Genomic DNA, 19,703 nt, shown 5'->3' on the forward strand with positions numbered 1-19,703 from the left:
ACTTAAATCAGACCTGAAATTACAGAAAGCACGCTAAAACGTTCACAAGAGACGAATTCCACTTAAGTGGCGTTTTAAGAGCTAACTGTATGGCTCAACCCCCTTCGACGTGTGGTCACTGACTTCTGGGTTCCAGGTCTATGAAGTTTATGCTGTACCCAGGCATGGTCACTGGGATGGAGCCTGGCCTGTGACCGGGGGGTTGGGGGGCGGGGGAGACACGGACAGGCGTCGGGCAAAGCCCAGTAACTCAGAAGGGCCTTCACACGACCATCCCCGTGCCCCAGCCCGGTTAGCACTGCTTTCACATGGAGGTCACGCTGCTCTTTCTGGATGTGAACGTGAGGTGGGTTTTGGGCAGACCCTGACCGGCAGGCGCCTGTTTATCTGAACTTCCAGCCAACGGAAACTGGGTTGGTGATGGAGGGAAGCGATCAGCGCACCTTTTACTTCACTCTGATTCAGAGAGAGCCAAGCACTGGCCCCAAAGCTGCGCTGAGGAGACTCGGTCTCCGAACCCATACACAGGAGGGGGCCTGCCGCCGTCCCGCAGGTGACAGTAACTACCGCCCGCCATCCTGATTTCCCCCGAGAAAGCCACGTTCCCAGCCCGCAGTGCAGAGGCGCTTGGCCAGGGCTGGAATTCCACCTCCTGAGCTGGTGCGGGAGGACGCCTGGCAGGCTCTATTGTTCTTTATCCTTATAAATGCATTAAACACACTCTTTTGTTAAAAAGAAGATGATTAAAAGACATCACTTACAGACTTTGACTTGGATAAGCTGCCAAGAGTCTGAATAGTCTTTGAGATGAGCGTCAGCGTCCTAGACGTCTGTGGGTCCTGCCAGACGGGAGAGAGATATGCGAGTTTCGCTGCGGTTTTACAGAAATGCTTGTGGTTGAGCCCAGCATTGCACCGCCAGCAAAATGAGTGGCATCCCTACAAGCTGCATGTTGTCTGTGAGTGAGCAGTAAGCACACAAACCCTGGATTCGGAGACGTTCACCTGGACCCTTCTACTCGGTGTGGCCTGGGAGTGCTAGAAATGCAGGCTCTCCAGACCCAGACGCCGGCACTTCCACACAGCACGATGGCCCCCCTGTGGCCACGTGTGGAAAGAGCTGCTGGACATCAGCGCTCCGGACCCTACGGCACACTTAGTCGGGAGCACCTTGAACGTAGCGGCATCCCTGTCCCATTACCATGCCCAGTTCTGTGACTCCCAGGTCACCTCTCTCACCTTCACGTGGTTGTAAGTTTAATTTAGAACCAACAGAACCGGGAATGGGCCCATCACCCTGGACTTTCCACCAAACACTGCCCACATCTGGCACTTCCTTTGCTGATGCATCACTGACATCAGCTCCGGGAAAGCCCAGAGGCTGGCACATACGGGTGCTCAATTATCATCTGGTGCTTGATTGAATAAATGGCTGCATATACCCAAGATGATAAATACCCAATTTTTCCCATGGGGAGAGGAGAACATAACAGCAGTCAGCAGTTAAAACCTGGTCACAGCATCCATGTTTGAACTGACACAGCCTAGGAAAGTCACTCAAGTCCTTGTAGATGAAGGAGGCAAGGGCGTGTGGCATGTTCACAACCCCACCACCATGGAACCATTGTTTCTCCACCTCCATAGGCCTGGCAACGAGTCTGGCCTGGGCCACCGTCCCCTGCTGGTACAGGAGGGCTGGGTCCCAGCTCGCAGGGCTGGTGCTCACTTACTGTGTGGTGAGGCGTGAGCTGGAAGAGGTTGGGGGACAGGATGGCAGGCGCGAAGAACCTCAGGAAAATGAAGCTGCTCACCGCCGTGTACCTCACGTCCAGGTCATCTGTAGCCAGGGCACAGAGAGCCAACTCAACGGGCTTCCGACAGGTCACAGCCGGGGACCGGGGCGAGGGGCTGCACCCCAGAGCCCCTGCTCCACCCACCCAGGGCCCCCCGAGGCAGAGGTGCTGGCCCGCGGCTCTCCTGGACCCACTGCCTCTCTCCTTCCCTGCCTCTCTCCCTCTCTATCTCTGTCTCTCCCCCTCCCCCTCCCCCTCACTGTTATTAATCACACCGTCTGGCAGCTGGGCTGTAACAGACACGACCCGCTCACCGGGCCCTATGGCCTTACAGGGAGACGGCTCGTTACTGGGCGGGTCGCTCACATCGGGGATGGGCGGGTGTGGTCTGTTCACTATTGATTTACTTCCTTCCATCTTGTCCCAAAGAGGATCAGAGGCTTGGTGTGCTTGGTAACTGCCCGCCCCAGACACGGGGTTCCTTTTGGGCCCGAGAAGGAGCCCGAGCTCTGAGAGGAGGAGGTCCTGGCCGGGCTCGGCTATGGAAGCTGAGCTGCCCCAGCAGGTGGAGGGAAGGGGCTGGGTTCACCTGGGGACCTTCTATCTGGGCACAGGGACTGCTCTGCATGGAGGCTGAGGTTTCAGTGGTTCCCAAGGCAGCAGGTCACGTCTGGGCTGATTCATGGGCTCCCAGGGATGGAGGAAGTGAGTTAGGGATGTGCTCACTGGACCAGGCAGGGGCCAGGTACCAAGTGGTCTGAGCTGGTGAGTGCCCTGTACCCAGGTCCTTGGTTACCGTGACCCCTCCCACAGGGCTGGATGCCATGGCAGCTCTGGGCGCCTCCCCAAGGAATCAGCATAATTAAAGAGGGGGCTCATCCCTGGAACCCTTCCAGTCCCAATTCATCCTGTCTTTCTCAGAAATATAGCCAGGCAGAGTTAGGTGACACAGAGCACCAAGTGGCGACACGGTGGACTGAAGTAGGAAACTGCCAGAGGACCCGGACGGGCGGCTTCCTGACTGCATAAACCAGACTCAGGTAAGTAGACACTGCTCCACTGGACGAAACTCAGCCACTGCCTGGTGTGGGGCCGCAGCCCTAGCTCACCCAGGGACAGGCGCAGATGGGGATTAGGGTGCTCTGCCCGCAGACACCTGAGGGATGCATGCTGACACCTGAGCTCTGGCCTCTTTATGGGGCTCTGAGACGCCCCTTCTGTGCTTTGAGGCGTCAGGCGCAGGGGAAGGGAACCACCTAGGGAGGGGCTGTAGGTGTTTCCTGCTGGCTGAGCGTATCCAGAGCACTCACCCTGGAAGCGCTTGGCAGCCGCCTCTCGGAGGGAAAAGAAAATGTCACACATGACCGTCGGGCAGCTCACCCCCGACTTGGTGATGACGTTGAAGATGCGGTCGACGTACTGCCGCAGGTTCTCCTGCAATGAGATGTGGGTGGGACACCCCAACAGTGCTCATGTGGACCCGACTCTCTCCCAGGCTGCATGGAGCACCTCCACCACATGGGGAGGGAGCGCGTCCAGAGGTCAGGGACCAGCCCAGAGCAGCCTCCGGGAGCTGTGTCAGCAAAAGATACAATTCCCATCATGGTTTTAAAAAAACCCTCCTAAAATACGTACTGACTAGTTATAATAATTCATATAGTGCAAATAATAGGGGTTCTGGGGTATGGGGAAAGCCACACCGTGTCCCCTCCTCCGTGTCTGACCTCATTAACTAAACACAAATTCACTGAAGTGTAAGTTCCCGAAGGTGAGAACCCTGTCTTTTTTTTTTTTTTTTTTAAGGCACGACAAAGACATCGCCTGATCTGGATGGAGAAATCATAAAAAAGACAGAAATATTTAGGGTGAAATGTCAAAATTAGGGAGTTTTGATGTTTTAAGAAACAGCTCTGGGAACAGCCTGGGTGGTAGGTTTGAGACCTGTGTTTGTTGAGGGCTGGGGAGACTGAGGCTGGCGAGGCCACCCTATGCAGGGGTGCAGGGGGCGGGCAGGGGGAGGGCTCCTGGCTGTCCCAGGAAGGGAAGGAGCAGGAGCTGAGGGGCTGGCCACAGAGTGGTGCTCGTGGCAGGAAGGAACTCAAGAGCAAAGGCAGACGGTGGCCAATCGTCGTCCGGGACTGGTCCCCTCACAGCAGGTGAAGTCAGCATCTGCCTCAGGCTCCTGTGCGTGCCCTTGCAAAGCACGCCCCGCCCCACCTGACAGAGCCTCAAGACAGGCGCTGGCTCTGGAAAGTGTTGATGAACGAGCCGGAGCCCCTTACCATGTTGTTTTCAAGGTTTTCGCCATCTTTCAGCTTCACGGGGTCGATTTCGCAGGGTTTGTGGCTCTGGCATATCTGGAAAGAGCATTTGCGACCAGGAGTGAGCGAGACAGATCCCAGGAGCTCAGGGGGCGGGGGTCAGCCGTATCAGCTCAGGGACGGATGCCATGAGCCTTGTTCAGAACACAGCTGCCCACAGCCAGCCCCCCGCCAGCTGCATGGGGAAGAGTGGCCGCAGACCGGACAGTGTGCGAGGCTGGAGTCCCGGAGGGGGTGGGGTGCCGGGACTTCCTGGGAGATGGTTCTGCATTATCTCCCATGGAACCGGCGCCATAAAGCTTCACAACGTTTCATTTCAAAGTGCTGCCAGGAAACCACACAGAGGCTCAACCGGAATGCGATCTGAATTTCCCTCGCACAGCACGGGGCCTGTTTTTTAGGGAACTGCCCAGGTGCCCATGAAGGGCTCAGGGAAGAAACGCTGAGTCCCATGGAAAGGAAGTGTGTGGTTCCTTTCATGTGTCAACAGCTACGAGAAGTCGGGGTGAGGCCGCCACAGCTGCAGGGGGCTCCAGAGAAAACCCCAGGCTCTGCGAGGTCGGGGAGAGCCAGCACCTGTGGGAAGGGGTGCCCTCTCCTGCAGGGCCTCTGTCTTCAGAATAATGGGTTTTCTTAAGTGGTTTGTTAATTTGAGAAAATGAGGACGATTCTGAAATACACACGGCAGGTGGGTGGGAACGCAGCTGACATTAAAGTGACAGCTGTTTGTCCACATTGCGTTCCCTGTATGTCTGCCTGTCCTTCACACAGACATGTGGGTTCTTGCATGCACCCCTGTAACACTGGATCCTTGGGGACCCCGACCCACCTCCTCGATGGTGGGCTTTAGGGTGACGTGCAGGTAGTGCATCCCCGCCAGCTTCATCGTCTCGTCAATGCACTTGGATGTCAACGAGTTTCCTCGGAAAATGGTGTTGGGGTCCCTGGAAGACAGCATCGGGGTGACTTCTGTCTCCTCAGCGAGCGAGGCGGAGGAGAAGCAGAACCTATTCTGGAGTGCCCGTCCGCAGAGGCAGGCACACGCCCGCCCGGGGAGTCTGCTATCGGGGGCTTTAGAAGGAGCCCGAGCCCAGACCGGACGTGTCACAGCAGGGGTCCTGGCCGTCCTGCCTGTGTAACACGTCAGCAACACGCCTCCTGCCATCAACCCACCCAAAGGGACTGGAGCTGGCGGTGCTCCCCTCCCTGAGGCTTGTTTTATACAAACGAACCAACGAATGCGTCTAAGAACCAAACCTGGGGCCAGCACAGGAGATCTGGCAGGGAAGGGGCGGGATGGGCTGTGCTTTCTAGAACCTCGTTCAACCAGGCTGCGTCTGGGTGTTTCCGCACTGAGGGACCCAGGGCATGCAGAACCCTCTCCACTAGTGGGGGCAGGTCCTGGGATCCAGCGACCCAGGCCTCGAAGGTGGGCTTGACACTGGACTGAGCCCGTTCCTGAAGCAGCCGGTGCCACAGTCACCCCCTTCTTGCACACGCACCTCGAGATTTCCGGGAGAAAAGGTGCAATTTTAAAGACAGTAAGTAAGTGTCTCTCTGAAAGAAAACCGGAATCTATATGGTTTCCTTATCTGCCCCATCCCTGTGCCGTGACGTGTTTTGAAGGAGACTTCTGCTGCCCCGCCCCCCCCCCAACTTTGCTCAGCTCCAGCCCCAGCCCACCCCCAGCCCATCACCAGACCAGACCCCTGGGAAATGAGGGGTCCGGGCAGAGGCCGCAGTGGCACTCACTGTGTCCTCCGGACCTCGGCGTTGGCGATGGCGCTGATGAAGGGCACCACCCGGCCATAGTGCAGGAAGAGTCGCACCAGCGGGATGGCCGCCTCCTGCTTTTCTCTGCACACCTCGCCCAGGATGTGAGCCGTGGACGCCGAGACGGGCTGCAGCAGGGACACAGCGTGACCCCAGGGCAGCTTCCAGGCCCCCCACGACACCCCCTCACGCAGCAAAGGGAGACTCAGATGTTCCTGCGCACAAAACGGGCCCAGAGGGGCCAGGCTGCAGGGAAGTCACCAGCAGGGACCAGGCGGCCCAGGTGGGGGCCTCAGGTGGTCAGAGCCTGGTGGTGCTGGTGGGGGGGGTTGGGCGGTGATGGGTGTAGGGGGCAGCCAGGGAACCAGGGAGTGGAAAGTGGATTCGGGGGCTGGTCGGGGCAGGTGGGGAGGCAGAACTGGGCAGGGGCTAGAGAGGGAGTGGGTCTGGGTAAGGAGGCCAGGCGGTGGCTGTGGGGATTAGGGACAGGGCGGGGGGGGGGGGGCGGGGGGGGGGCTGAGGTCACAGGTGCACCAGCACAGGAGTACCTCCACGTCCGCAGACTTCAGCAGCAGGTCCCGCAGGGGGCTGTAGTAGTCGGAGGAGAAGACGTGGTCTTCTGTGTACACCACGTTCAACCGCAGGGACCCCAGGTCCCCAGGCTTCAGGCTCTTACTGCCATTGTCTCGGGGCTGCAGGAAGTACCTGGGCGCAGGACACAGGACAGGGGCGTGAGGCCGCAGCACCCCCCAGGGCTGTCCCCCGTCGAGGGCAGGCTCTGTGTCAGGGTCTGAGGCAGGAGGGGCTCAGGGGGATTCTGTAGGACACCCCTGCAGGGTCCCTGCACCCGGGGCATCCCCCTAGGGATGTTTCCTAGCAGGGCTGATGACACAGAGCCACGGACAGAGATCACGATGGGAAAGGGGGAAGGGTGGGAAGAAAGGAGAGGATGAGGAGGGGGCGGGAGTGTAGCAGTTAAGGGAAATTCTGCAGTAAAACAATTATCTGTGAAGATGAACATGACAGTGGCTAGCAACAAGCAGAGCAAAACTGAAAGGATTCTAAGAAACGTGTGGCAGAGCTTCCAACACGAGGGGGGTGGGAGTGGGGAGCTCATGCTGGCGGGCCGGGCAGACCACTGCGCACACCACCGCTTCATCGGTGCTTCCCACAGGCTCTGCCTCTCCTGGGTCCCACCCCGTGTGGCGCTGCAGGAACCCTGCCTGTTCTGAGTTTCCTGGCCCGGCAGTGAGAGATGCAATGTGAGGAGAGCTCCCACTGGTCGCCAGGCGAGTGCCACATCCTTGGTTACAAGGCTGGGGATGCTCAGCTAAGCATTGCCTCCTGGCAGGAACCAGAGCCCAGCTGGGGCTGTGCTGGTGCTATCCTCATGGAACTAAAGACAGGAACTCCTGGCCAGTGTGGCTCAGTGGTTGAGCACCAACCTATCAACCAGGAGGTCACGGTTTGATTCCCAGTCAGGCACATGCTCGGGTTGCAGGCTCGATTCCCAGTAGGGGCCATGCAGGAGGCAGCCAATCAATGATTCTCATCACTGATGTTTCTATCTCTCCCTCTCCCTTCTCTGAAATCAATAAATATCCTATATAATAAAGAGGTACTATGCAAGTTGACCGTCAAGCTGTAATGCTATCACAAGATGGCGGTGCACACGGCCCCCCCCCCCCCGCCCCCGCCGCAGGGCAGCAGGGGCGGAGCTGGCAGGGTTCCTGAGGCCCTGTGAGGGCGTGGGGGTACTGGCAGCCACTTAGCACAGCTTCTGCCGTGGTTTCTGCGGCCCTGCCTGCGCGCTTCGGGGGCAGGGCCTGGCGGCTGCTACACACAGCCTGGAGGCGGGGCATCAGGGCGGCACTCCAGGACTTGGAGCTGTCCCGCAGCTGCACGGCAGCCACATGGGGTGAGACTCCGGGACTCGAGGTAGTCCCATGGCCCAGGGGGTCGGGGGGTGGGGGATAGGGAATGGTCCCGAGTCTCGCGCAATTTCGCACTATGCGTCACTAGTGTGTGCGTGTGTGTGTGTGTGTGTATTTAAATACAGGAACTCCACAGTCTCCTGATGATAAGAAACTGCCACTGGGCACAACACAAAAATCCACCCACGTGGTGAGTCTAGACGTGCAGGGCGATGCTGCACAGTGTGTGGCATGTCATGTGACATGTGGCTAGTGGTGTGAGATGTGTGTCATATGACGTGACGTGTGCTGTGTGTCCAGCACCGCCTCCCCACTTTGTGTGTCTGTTCAAGGAGATGTGTGAAACGGAGCCACAGTGTCTGCAGCTTCACCGTCATGATGTGCACTGTGATAGGATGTGATTTATGAACCAAACATGGAATGAAACAAAGGCACGTTCCTTATGCCAAAATACAAAGTGGCCTAGAGAAACGAGAACCAAAGAGACGGGAAGTGAAACCTCAGTCTTCTGGGTGACGCGAGTGAGGTCTGAGGCCGAGCTGGGACCCTCGCTTTAGGTGCGCAGACTGCAATGGAGAGTCACCTGAACCCGCAGCACCTTGCACACCTTCCTCGCCCGGTGACCCTTCTGACGACAGGCAGAGGCCAAGACTGCTGCCACAGGGCAGAGCCTCGCCGATGGCGCTCCCAGCGTGCCAGGCGCCTGCCCCCAGTGAGCAGACCCAAAAGGCTATTCTCGCGGCCGTAAGGCTTTCATGCCCCACCCCCTGTGTTAGGCTCTCAGCCACCACTTGTGTCAGCGTGATCACCTGCAGGGTCCCACCTGAACCTGCGCAGCGCTAGGCTAGTTAGGACTTGGCAGAATGAGAGCAGGTGGCCAGAGAGGAAGCTGACGTGTGCATTTCGTTTGGGCTGTAAAGTGTAAAGGCGCAGCTCTGTGCCCTTCTGACTTGTTAACTCTGTCCCTCCGCCCGCAGCTCGGGATGGACGGCGGGCACATGCCACCTTACCATGCTTCGTAGGCGCTGGACTGCCGCAGCACTTTCAGCGGAATCCTTAGTTCTCCCAGAAACTCGTCCCCAAATTTCAAGTTACTGGCATTCCAGAGGTCAACCCTGAAAAACAACGGTTGGCATGTGGATGCTCCTGGAGAACGGCCGGGGAGGCAGAGGCTGTCGCCGGCGTCCTCTCTCCCCACAGGAGGGTTGGAGCACCACGGAGCCTTCGGTTCCACCAAGTCAGCCTCTGTGGAGATCTACATGGACTGAGGGCATTTAGGACATGAGGTCAGACAGGACCTGGCTTTGGCGTGGAGATGTGCACTTCCCGGGCTGCCAGGACCCAGAGGAGGTAGAGGCCGAGCCTCAGGCAGGTCGGTGAGCTGCCTCCTGTCTTTGTAACAGGAGGGAAGTGCTGTGCCCTGAAGACAGGAGCGCCCCCTGCCTTTACCTGGGAGAGGTCCCAGTGTGGCAGGACCTGACCTCAGGGCTGGGCCGTGTCTCAGACAGGGCAGAGCACCCAGCAGGTGGCCTCAGTCTGCGAGCTCAGCACAGTGGAGGGAATAAATGAAATCTAGCTCTGCTCAGGCTAATGCAGAGAATGGTGCCCATGGGAGACTGGCCAGGCTGTCCAACCGAACAGCCAGGATGCCCCCTACCTTCTAGCACGTGAAAGTACACCTGGAAGAAAAAAATGGTGTCTGACTCCTCCTTCCCTACCTGCACTTAGAGCCTCGCACCCAAGATCCCTCAGACCTACCAGTGTGACTCATGCCCGAGGGCCCGTCACTGCCGGCTGCAAGCTCAGCACAAGGTGCCATCTCTGAGAAACATTCACACTCCCTTGCTAAAGAGTCTGTCACCCATGAGCCTTTTCCTCCAGAGAGAATTCTGTTCCCTCCGATTAGGGGACGTGGCGACTGCACAGGAGTGACAGCTGGAGGTGGACGACGCTCCCCGCTCCCCAGTGCTAACTAGCAAGCATGGCATACCCCCACAGCAAACAGCTTAATCAGAGGATCTCAATGAGCTGCAATTTAAGACCAGGGAAAATTCTAGAAGACTGTAGCAGCCCTTCCATTGCCCCTGCAAGCCCGAGCAGGGGCCGTGGACATCACAGCAGGCAAAGGATGTCCCGCAGGAACACGCATGTTGGGACACGGACACGAACACTGATCCGTGCAGACACTTAGAATTAGAAGCAGAAGACCCTTCAACCTGCTGAGCAACACTTCAGCAAAATACGAACAAGTCGCCGGGCAGCCTTTTCTTTTTAATAAGAGAAGCATTTAAAAGCATCTTTGGTTTGTATGCTTAGAAAAAGAGCTAGGACTTCACGCTTGAATTCAAAGCCGAGTCTTTCATAAACACTTCTTTCTCTGAACAAGGAAGCAGAGCCGTCGGTCTGAAGGCAGGCAGTGTGCAGTCAAACCTCAGCTAAGGCCTGCGGACCTCCATGGGGACCTTCTCGACTTGGGGTCACTTCGCCTCGGCTTCAGCATTTTGAAATGGAAGATTTAAACTGCCTGGAAACACTTACAGCTGGGCTCAAACCGAGATCTGTGTGTGGAGGCCACGACCCCTCAGGACTTGAGCCCAGGAGAGGGCCGAGCAGAGCCCCAGGGCCCCCTGCACTTGGGAGAGGGAAGAGCCCTGGCCTGTACCCTGTACCCCAAAGGTCAGCCCCCACCGGGCCTGGAGCCCCCCACAGCTTGGTTATTGCTCAGAGGCCCGGAAAACCGCTGCAGGTTAGAGGGAGGGATATCAGAGTACCCCACAAATGAACGCCTCGAAAAACCCTGGCCTAAAGGAAAGTAGATTTTAAATCGTGTCAAATCAGGGCATTCCTACGCTTCTCCTGAACCGGCTACTCAGGCCCAGGGGTGGGCACCCGGGCCCAGGAGGAGGGAAGGCACAGCTGGCTTAGGATGGATGCTCTCTCTCAGGCACCTTACCCCTGGGGCAGGCGCTGCAGGTGGGCGGGGCTTCCTACAGGCAGAGCAGGCAAAGTAGGCCCCTGAGGGGATCCTAAAACTGATGCCGGTGAGCTCATGCTGGGATCTTCCAGGGAAGGGTAGAATATTGGATATTTATAACATCAATCACAGGCCATACAAAATTATCAACTTAAAACTTAGCCTGCTATATGTGGCCAAACATTTAATTAACTCACCCCTAATGCAGATCAAATGATTACTCAGGCCTTACACCGCCCGCGGGCAGGGCCTTCCCCACCCCTGTTCTAGGTGACAAGTACGGACTGCACACCGAAGGCTGTGTCAGGAGAGTCCCAAAGCAGCCGGACTGTAAAGCCGAGTTTGCCCCTTGGAAAGTAAGTGTCCTTTCAGCCACAGCCACCCGAACACCTGGGTGATTATGACTGATTCCAATTTCCAACATCCTCGTGTTGAAATCACCAAGAACGTTAAAACCCCCCTATCCATTCCCCTATGTTTTTGCTCAGTGGTTAGAGCATTGGCCTGCACACTGAAGTCTCAGGTTTGATTCCCAGTCAAGGGCACATACCTGGGCTGCAGGTTCCATCTCCGATCAGGGTGTGTGCGGGAGGCAACCAATCGATATGTCTTTCTCACATCCATATTTTTTTCTCTCTCTCCTCTGTCTCTCTCCCCCTCCCTCCTGTCCACTCTCTGAAAAAGCAATGGAAAAAATGTCCCCAGGTGAGGATTAACCAAAAAACAAAGCGAAACAAAACAAAAGCGGACAGAAGAGGTGAGTTCAGACTGCAGCCTCCAACCAGGAATCTCGAAACCCTGATTCTTGCTCACCGGATTTCAAGTTTGTCTACATCCTCCTCCTCAAAGTCGAAGTGGGACTTCCGGCTGTAGCTGCAGGGTCTGGTCACCTGGTGGTGCAGAGGGAGGGAGAGCGAGTTAGACAGAGCGCCTGCCCTGGCCCGCCCCACTCACCGTGAATGAGCAGAGGCTGGACTGGGGCCCAATTCCTGCGAGTGGGGGTGTGGAACTACGCAGGGCACGTCACACTAACTTCCATGTACCCTCCCAGCACCCAGGAGCATCCTGCCAGTTCCCTCCCTCCTCCTGACATCCACTCCTCCTGCTGACCACTCCCCCTCCTGACATCCACTCCTCCTGCTGACCACTCCCCTCCTGACATCCACTCCTCCTGCTGACCACCTCCCCCTCCAGACATCCACTCCTCCTGCTGACCACTCCCCCTTCTGACATCCACTCCTCCTGCTGACCACTCCCCCTCCTGACATCCACTCCTCCTGCTGACCACTCCCCCTCCTGACATCCACTCCTCCTGCTGACCACTCCCCCTCCTGACATCCACTCCTCCTGCTGACCACTCCCCCTCCTGACATCCACTCCTCCTGCTGACCACCTCCCCCTCCAGACATCCACTCCTCCTACTGACCACTCCCCCTCCTGACATCCACTCCTCCTGCTGACCACTCCCCCTCCTGACATCCACTCCTCCTGTTGACCACCTCCCCCTCCAGACATCCACTCCTCCTGCTGACCACTCCCCCTCCTGACATCCACTCCTCCTGCTGACCACCTCCCCCTCCAGACATCCACTCCTCCTGCTGACCACTGCCCCTCCAGACATCCACTCCTCCTACTGACCACTCCCCCTCCTGACATCCACTCCTCCTGCTGACCACTCCCCTCCAGACATCCACTCCTCCTGCTGACCACTCCCCCTCCTGACATCCACTCCTCCTGCTGACCACCTCCCACTCCTGACATCCACTCCCTCATGCCTCCAATCTGCTCCTCCCCAGCTTTCCCACCTGCTGCCTCCACCTTGTTGGCAGCCTGTCCTTGTACCACCCAAGCCCGGCTCCCACCAGCCACAGCCCAACTGGCCCTAACCTAATCTCCTTTGGCTAAAACTTCTGAAGTCTCCCAGGGTCCCCACTTGTCTTCCTCACCCGGCACATGGGATCTTTCCACAACCTGTGCCCCTGCCCAGCTCACTCCTGAGGCCATTCCTCACTCTGCTCCACGCTGGGAAGCCGGCAGGTGTCTCTAAAGTGCCACCTCCTCCAGGAAGGCCCTTGCGCCCCCTGCCTGGCATGACCCCAATACTATGACGAGGTGTCTGGCTTCCAGTGGGATGGCGCAAAGGCTGGCCTGCTTCCTCCCTGCTTTACTCCTGCCTGTCACCTAACATATCTATCGAGTGAATGAAGGTGACCCTTAACAGAATTTTAAATCATTTCACTTAGATATTTAAGGGTTTTTAGGTAAGTCTGGCTTTTGTCCTGGAATAAGCTGGGCTGGAGACTACCTCCTGTTGAAACTCCTGCAGGAGGCTGCCTGCCAGCCCCTCGCTCCCGCCGTCGATGCAAGGTCCCCTGGCAGGGCTGGGCCTCGGGCTGTTTGCCAGCCGAGGCTGAAAGGAGGTGAGGAGAACCTGACAAGAGGGAGCGTGCGGCTAAGCAGGGCTGAGCCTCTGAGTCAAAGGACAGAAACTCCACATACAAGCACCTTCCAAAGGTCCTCCAGGTGGAGGCCGAGAGCGAGGCCCTAGCCAGCAGCACCGAGAGCCCAGGCCTAGGCCTTCTCTGGGAGCCTGAGGCTTCGGCCCCTACTGCTACATTCAATCATCTGGGGCCGTTAAACTCATCTAGTGAGTTGAGACCCACAATTTTCGCCGAATACACCATAGCAAGTACGCAGCGCTCCTCATGTGAGTGGGAACCACACAAGAGTGGATGCAGCTGTTGGCGGGAAGTGTGTCACGGTGTGAAGTCTGTGCCTTACTGCGTGTTGCAGTAAAATCAAAAGCTGGGAAAGCGCCTGTCTGAGCCTTGGAAGGTGCTGCCACCTTTCATGCACATTCATGTTAAGGACTTTTCTGCAGCTTCTGTTCCAGGTGTCATCCCTGCCTTTGGAGACACAGCATGAGTCCCTGGAGGTGACGGTGGCCGCATGGGCTTCCTGGCTTATCTTCAGCCTGTTAAGAACCATTTCCTCACCCAACTATAAAGCCAATGTCCATCTTGGACAGAGAGGGGCCCTTCGCTATGCCCTCAGGTTCCTGGCTCCATCACCCTCCCCAGGGCTACCCCAACAAGGCCGGCCACTGACTTCCATGGAGGAAACGTGTGAGCTTGCAGAGGCCAGCGGAGAAGGCCCAGGTCCTCTGCCCATGAGCGCTTGGTTCTAACTCATCTCTCCAACTTCATTTTCCAAAATTCCTCGTTTTTCACCCCGACCTCACTCTGCATTCCAGGTACAGTTTCCTGCACCCTCCCAACCTCCACACCTGTGCATGTCCCCTTCCCAGACTGTCCCCACTCTGGGAGCCTCGCCCCACGCCCCCAGCAGCACTGCTGGCTGCAACTGCTTTCTGTCTCCCGGAGCCAGTAACTGAACCGGCACTGCAGCAAGTGGGATGACCCCTCCTGCTGGGCAGCAGGATCGCGAGGAGGATGGGAGCGAAGGCCTCGGTCATCCTCACCTACCATGACCTGGTGGAGAGTAAGCATTCAAGAAACCTTTGAGGACGGAAAGAACGCCCGCCTCAGTACATTCCAGATGGGCCGTCTTATCACTACACCAGCCATGTGCACTGTGGTTCCGGTCCGGTCTTCAGCCCTCACACCCTGCAGCTTACTAATCTTGGTGGTTCACATTCGGAGAGGCAGCTGGGGGATCTCTGTGTCCAAAAGCACTTCCTCTTTGCTTCAAAACCCTCACTATTTTTGGTGAAACAAGCCTCCCTTCACTGCTCAGGAAAGATTGGGTGGAAAAGGCCAAAAAAAACCCCACCACCACCAACAACAAAAAACTCCACCAAAAAAAAAACACCCACAAAATCAAACAATTAAGAAAACCCAAAGTCCTGATCATTTGGAAAGAATGAATGGGTAAGTACGCAACTCGAAGCTGAGTCTTTCTGGAAGCAGGAGTGGCCTTTCTTTCTAGGGAGCAGGGGCTGCAGAGCAGGGGGAGTCTCTGGTGCGGGGACGGCACCCAGAGAACTTTCAGAGGAAGCAACTGGCTGAGAGCCTTCGGATCGAGGCTTTTTGCCAAAGGACCTAGGGGCAGGGCTTCAGCTCAACATCGAAACCGCGGAGACACGGACCTCAAAGTAAAACACCTCGTCAAACTGAGGGTTGTTGGTCTTCTTTTTCACTTTTGTCTTCTTTGCTTCCGATCTGTAATCAAGGGAGGAAGGATCGGGATCAGAAATAACACTTGCGATGCCAAATCTCTCAGCCTTGAGACTGAGCTACCAAATGCACAAGTAATTTGCTGCCTCTATTTATCTTATAAATATTTCTGTTTGTCTCCAACCCCAGATGGTATGCAAATCAGGGACCTTTACCGAGCCAAAAATACTCAGCATGAAAAACATCAAGTCTTCCTTTTTTTCACAAAACCATGTGAGGCCAATAAAGGAAACAAAAGGAAGTCAAGATTACACATTCTACCTGCAGCGCATCCTCCCTTCCTCTGACTGAGGAATGCTCCCCATCCTTCAGGTGCCTGTGCCCCACCCTGCAGGCCCGGGGCCGGGGCAGGTGCGGGTGGCAGCTACTTGCCTGTATGGTCCTGCAAGCGTCACAGTGGCGTAAGGGTCGCACTGCCCATTCACGATGGGGAGGCCTTGGCACTCAAGGATGCTGTGGAGAGAAGCGGGAGGGGTGGTCAGGAGCGGGAGATGAAAGGCCCGCAGGCTTGCAGCTCACGGCCTCCCTGGGTTCAAGAGCAGCTGTCTCACAGCTCAAGGCCAAGGGCCCTGAGCCATGGTGTGGAGGTGGCTGTCCAGGGCTGGCAGCTTCCATCCACTGATTAGCAACCAGAAAACATCTGGGGTGGGAGCGAGTGTGTGCTGCTTTCAGGGTAGAGGAGCCCCTGCGCGGAGAGAGCGTTTCCAGTGAATTTTCAGGAGCACGGCACTGCCTACTCTCCTAGGAGCCGGTGCTATTCCAGAGCTGTCCACGACACATGCACTGGCCTCTCCATAACCTTACAGAGCCGCACTGTTGTGAAGTCCAGGTTAGAAGTGGGGGAGTTGAGGCGTGGGCTTACAGCTACCGCCTGTGCCTAACCTCCATGCCACACACAGTGGAGGATGCCCCAGTCTCAAGCTACACTCACGCCTGCAGGCCCGGGGCCAGCTGTCCTGGCTCATGTCAGGGAGTGAGTCAGACTTGCTCCCTGAGCGTCCTGTCACTAATCCCATCGCATCTTCATGCCCCAGCCTGTTCTGTGGGCTGCTCCTCCCCAGGTGGCAGGTCAGTGTTGAGTGGACGGGGGGCTGCTGCTGCCCTGATTCTGCTGTCGTCTGTAAAGGACACAGCCGCTGGGCCTTGTGCTGATCGGTGGTTAAGAGTCTCTTGCTTTGGGCCGATCGTGGCAATTTTTGGTTGAAGCTTTGTCTGGGAGGGACGGCCTGCAACTGCTGTTGGTTTGGCCCCGCTTCACAGGTGTGGCCTCCTGGGGCCCCTGCGGGGGGTGTCCTGATGGCTCTCCACTGGGCTGGGGACTGAAATAAGTCTCAGCCCCACAAAGGGAGCCCTCAGCCCACAGCCCACAGCCCCCTGGCTCTGCCCAACCCTGGCTCCTCACCTTTGATCACACTGGCTGGTGGAGCACCGGGAAGTGCTCCCTCTCCCAAACATGCCCACAGTGGCCTCGCCCACCTCCGAGCTCTGCCTGGGCCAACTCCCCGCCCCATGTCACAGCACACCTCCAAGACAAACGCTGGGTGCCACGGCTCATCTCGTCTGCTTCCCTTATTAGGGAGTCAAAGCTAAGCTGCTGGCTGCCCGAGTCCTGAGCTGGTCCACTCCTAAGGCACCCAGCTCTTCAGATGTTTGTGGTGGGAGAGGGGACTCGGTTCCCACTACTCCAGTGTGGCCGGAAGCCAAAGTCCTAATCCTACGTCTGCATGTCAGGTTGGCTACATACAGACGCATGATCAGTTCCTCTCAGCCATCTGAGTGCCCATCTCCTCATTCCTTCCCATGTCAGCTGCACTGAGCTGCTGTCCCTCCTGGGGAGGCTTCAGGTTCTCCATTTACCAGAACATTCCTTTCTGGGAGAGGGGTTTGCTCCTCCACTCCATGGCATTGTGGTCCTCAGAATTAGTGCCACCCTGTCCTGGCCATGGAGTTTTCTGTAAATTTCTTCATTTCTGCACCACTTTTCTTCTGGAACTCCTGTTAGGGAAGGTGGGGCCTCATGGCTCGGCCCATGACTTCAATGAGCTTTATCTAATATTTTTTAAATCTTTGTCTTTTCACTCTACTTTCTGGGATACGTCTGCATTTCTCTCCCAGATTACTGACTTGGTCATTGGTTATCTTTCTCCCTTCATTAACTCATCATTATAAAAAATCCACTCATCCCTTCATTCATCCCTGAATTAGGCTTTATTCATCCATTAACTTGTCATTACACACATATTTGTTGAGCTCTCACATTTCGGGCACATTTCCGGGACTGAGAGTGGAGCCGTGAGAGGACGGAAGCTCATGTGTGGAGTGCACATGTAGTTACCATGTGTGACATGGGGAGGAAATAAACTACCTACAAGAGGGCAAAATGCAGGGTGGTAGTCAACCCCTCAGGTGCCTGGGGGCCTCAGGCTGAGGTCTTAAGGGCCAGGACTCACCCATCCTAAGTTGGGGGCGAGAGGGGCCCCCAAAGGGCAGCAGCTCTGAGAGAGGAAGCAGAGGTAGGATGACAGCTTGTTCCAGGGGTGTGAGGGGAGGCCCCGGCTCCCTCCTTGTGGATATGGTACACACTGAGCCTGGATGCATTTTTATTACATTCAGTTGTTGATCAAGAAGTTCCAGACCACCCCCATTCGGGATCCTCAGAGACAATAGCTTTTCACAGCCAACAGAGCATCTAACACAGAGGTTCTCAACCTGTGGGTGGCGACCCCTTTGGCGGTCGAACGACCCTTTCACAGGGGTCGCCTAAGACCATCCTGCATATAAAATATTTACATTAGGATTCATAACAGTAGCAACATTACAGTTATGAAGTAGCAACGAAAATAATTTTATGGTTGGGTCACAACATGAGGAACTGTATTTAAAGGGCCAGAAGGTTGAGAACCACTGATCTAACAGGACTGACTCTTCACCCTTATGTCTTAGAGAAGCGCTGCAGGTGCAGGCAGCAGCCACCTGGGGCACATGCAGCCTCTGCATAGATGGCACTTCCACGCCTCCTTTTAAAGACCAATTTGCGAGATGCTCTGTTCTCTGTCTCAGAACAAAGCCTGGCTCCTGATTGCAGCTACCCCAAGACATCTCCAAGAAACAGGAAAATCAATACCCTGCCATCTGGCCCGCAGCACGCACCAACTGGAATGAAGAGGGTGTTAGCCTCCATCACACCCTCCTCCGCGGCGTCACTTCGTTAGCGCCCTAACAGCTTTAGCTGGATTACGGCTCAGCTGCAGGATCCTGGGCTGGGGGTGTGGTGCTCTCCTGAGCGACTTGGAGCACACGAAGCCAAAGCTGACTTCACTTGAAAAGACATATACACACACAAGGTGCGCCGGTCCAGGCCGTTTCTACACAAAACAAACCTCACAAATGCTTAGGCATGCTACAGGTAAGTAAAGGGAGAAGATACAGTATTTACTGCACTGGGCATTATTCCATCCTAGAAAGGGCACTTGAAACATGCCAAGTGATTAAAACAGTCAGCTAATCTGGACTCTCAAGGACCAGCGTACACTATTTTATGTCTATTTTAACATTTATAGGTTTCTATTGTCAACCTGACCCTTAAAGTAGTGATGCCTCACAGCTGAGGGAAGGGCCTGCAGCTGTGAACTCGTTTCCTTCTTCTTCCTTCCCTTGATGTGGGCACATCCTGGTGCCCGACTTCTTGCCCCCCCCCGCCCCCCCCCCCCCGGAGAAAACAATCTGCATGTTGACCGGGCCTGGGTGCAGCATGAGGGCTGCAGACGCCCCAGTTGTGGGTGGCCAGTGCCATCCGTAGTCACCAGCAGAGGGCCCCTGCTGCCTGGCCAGCCTCCACTCCTACCCGTGGCTTTGGAAGGCTTCCTGTCCCTAGAAGGAGCCACAAATCAAGAGCCTGTCAGCTGTTCTTGCTTTCTGTAATTCCTTAATAATAGAAAATGAGATCTTTATTGGAGTTGACATTTTGGAAGCCTGAAAGTAGGTAGTTTCTCGGTTGGGTGCCTCCTGGAGGTGGAGCCGCCTTCTCTGACGATCAGAGTCTCAGAGTCTGACCACCGAGCAGGGCCCATGGGCCAGTCAGGAGGGGCGGCCCAGCCATCCAGCATTTGCCCGGTTGTCAATAGAACCTTTGTCTGCAAAGTGACAGAGCTTGCAAGTGGGAAAACACAAGAAACCTCACTCTCGGACAAAGTGGCAGGCACAGGATACCCAAGGAAAGACCATCTACAGGGACAAGAAAGGAAGGACTGCGCGAGCAGGTGAACAACGCTCAATCTCAGGAGAGCAGAGCCAGGAACGGCACCGTGTCTTCCTTCCCACTTCCTGCACAAACGATCGCTGCGTTTCTCCCGTACGCACCGCTGTTCTAAAGGAAGAGACTCGGGGCCCAAAAATACATCCACAAATAATCAGTTCATCTTCAGTCCACAGCATGACTGTGGAGACCGCCATGGCCCCAGCACACCTCCAGGTCACACAGGTCAAACTTAACTCACTCCATAAGTGGCCACAGAACCTCCACGCTGTGCGCAGCCGCCGGCCAACCAGCTCGTATCCTTCGGGCTTTTCTCAGTGAGATGAAATGTTACGTGTGACTAATGTAATGCATTAGCGTGCCTCTCCCTCTAAAACAGAGGTCCTCAAACTTTTTAAACAGGGGGCCAGTTCACTGTCCCTCAGACATTCCACACATGCGCACTGCGGGCCCGGGAC

General features: G+C 56.3%; 1 protein-coding gene across 1 annotated transcript in view; it reads right to left on the bottom strand.

Moving 5' to 3' along the window:
* The window catches only part of RASA3 (RAS p21 protein activator 3), a 119,274-nt gene that overhangs the window by 13,420 nt on the left and 86,151 nt on the right, over window positions 1-19,703 (bottom strand). Inside the window, exons 6-16 of the mRNA XM_059685205.1 lie at window positions 15,363-15,443; window positions 14,903-14,975; window positions 11,608-11,684; window positions 8,831-8,935; window positions 6,435-6,591; window positions 5,866-6,014; window positions 4,943-5,057; window positions 4,075-4,149; window positions 3,103-3,226; window positions 1,730-1,836; window positions 762-839 (exon numbers count right to left, since the gene is read on the bottom strand). Of these exons, the coding sequence (XP_059541188.1) occupies window positions 762-839; window positions 1,730-1,836; window positions 3,103-3,226; window positions 4,075-4,149; window positions 4,943-5,057; window positions 5,866-6,014; window positions 6,435-6,591; window positions 8,831-8,935; window positions 11,608-11,684; window positions 14,903-14,975; window positions 15,363-15,443 (1,141 nt within the window). The remainder of the gene's footprint in view (window positions 1-761; window positions 840-1,729; window positions 1,837-3,102; window positions 3,227-4,074; window positions 4,150-4,942; window positions 5,058-5,865; window positions 6,015-6,434; window positions 6,592-8,830; window positions 8,936-11,607; window positions 11,685-14,902; window positions 14,976-15,362; window positions 15,444-19,703) is intronic.

Source organism: Myotis daubentonii, chromosome 2, assembly GCF_963259705.1.
Source record: "Myotis daubentonii chromosome 2, mMyoDau2.1, whole genome shotgun sequence".
Lineage (NCBI taxonomy): Eukaryota > Metazoa > Chordata > Mammalia > Chiroptera > Vespertilionidae > Myotis > Myotis daubentonii.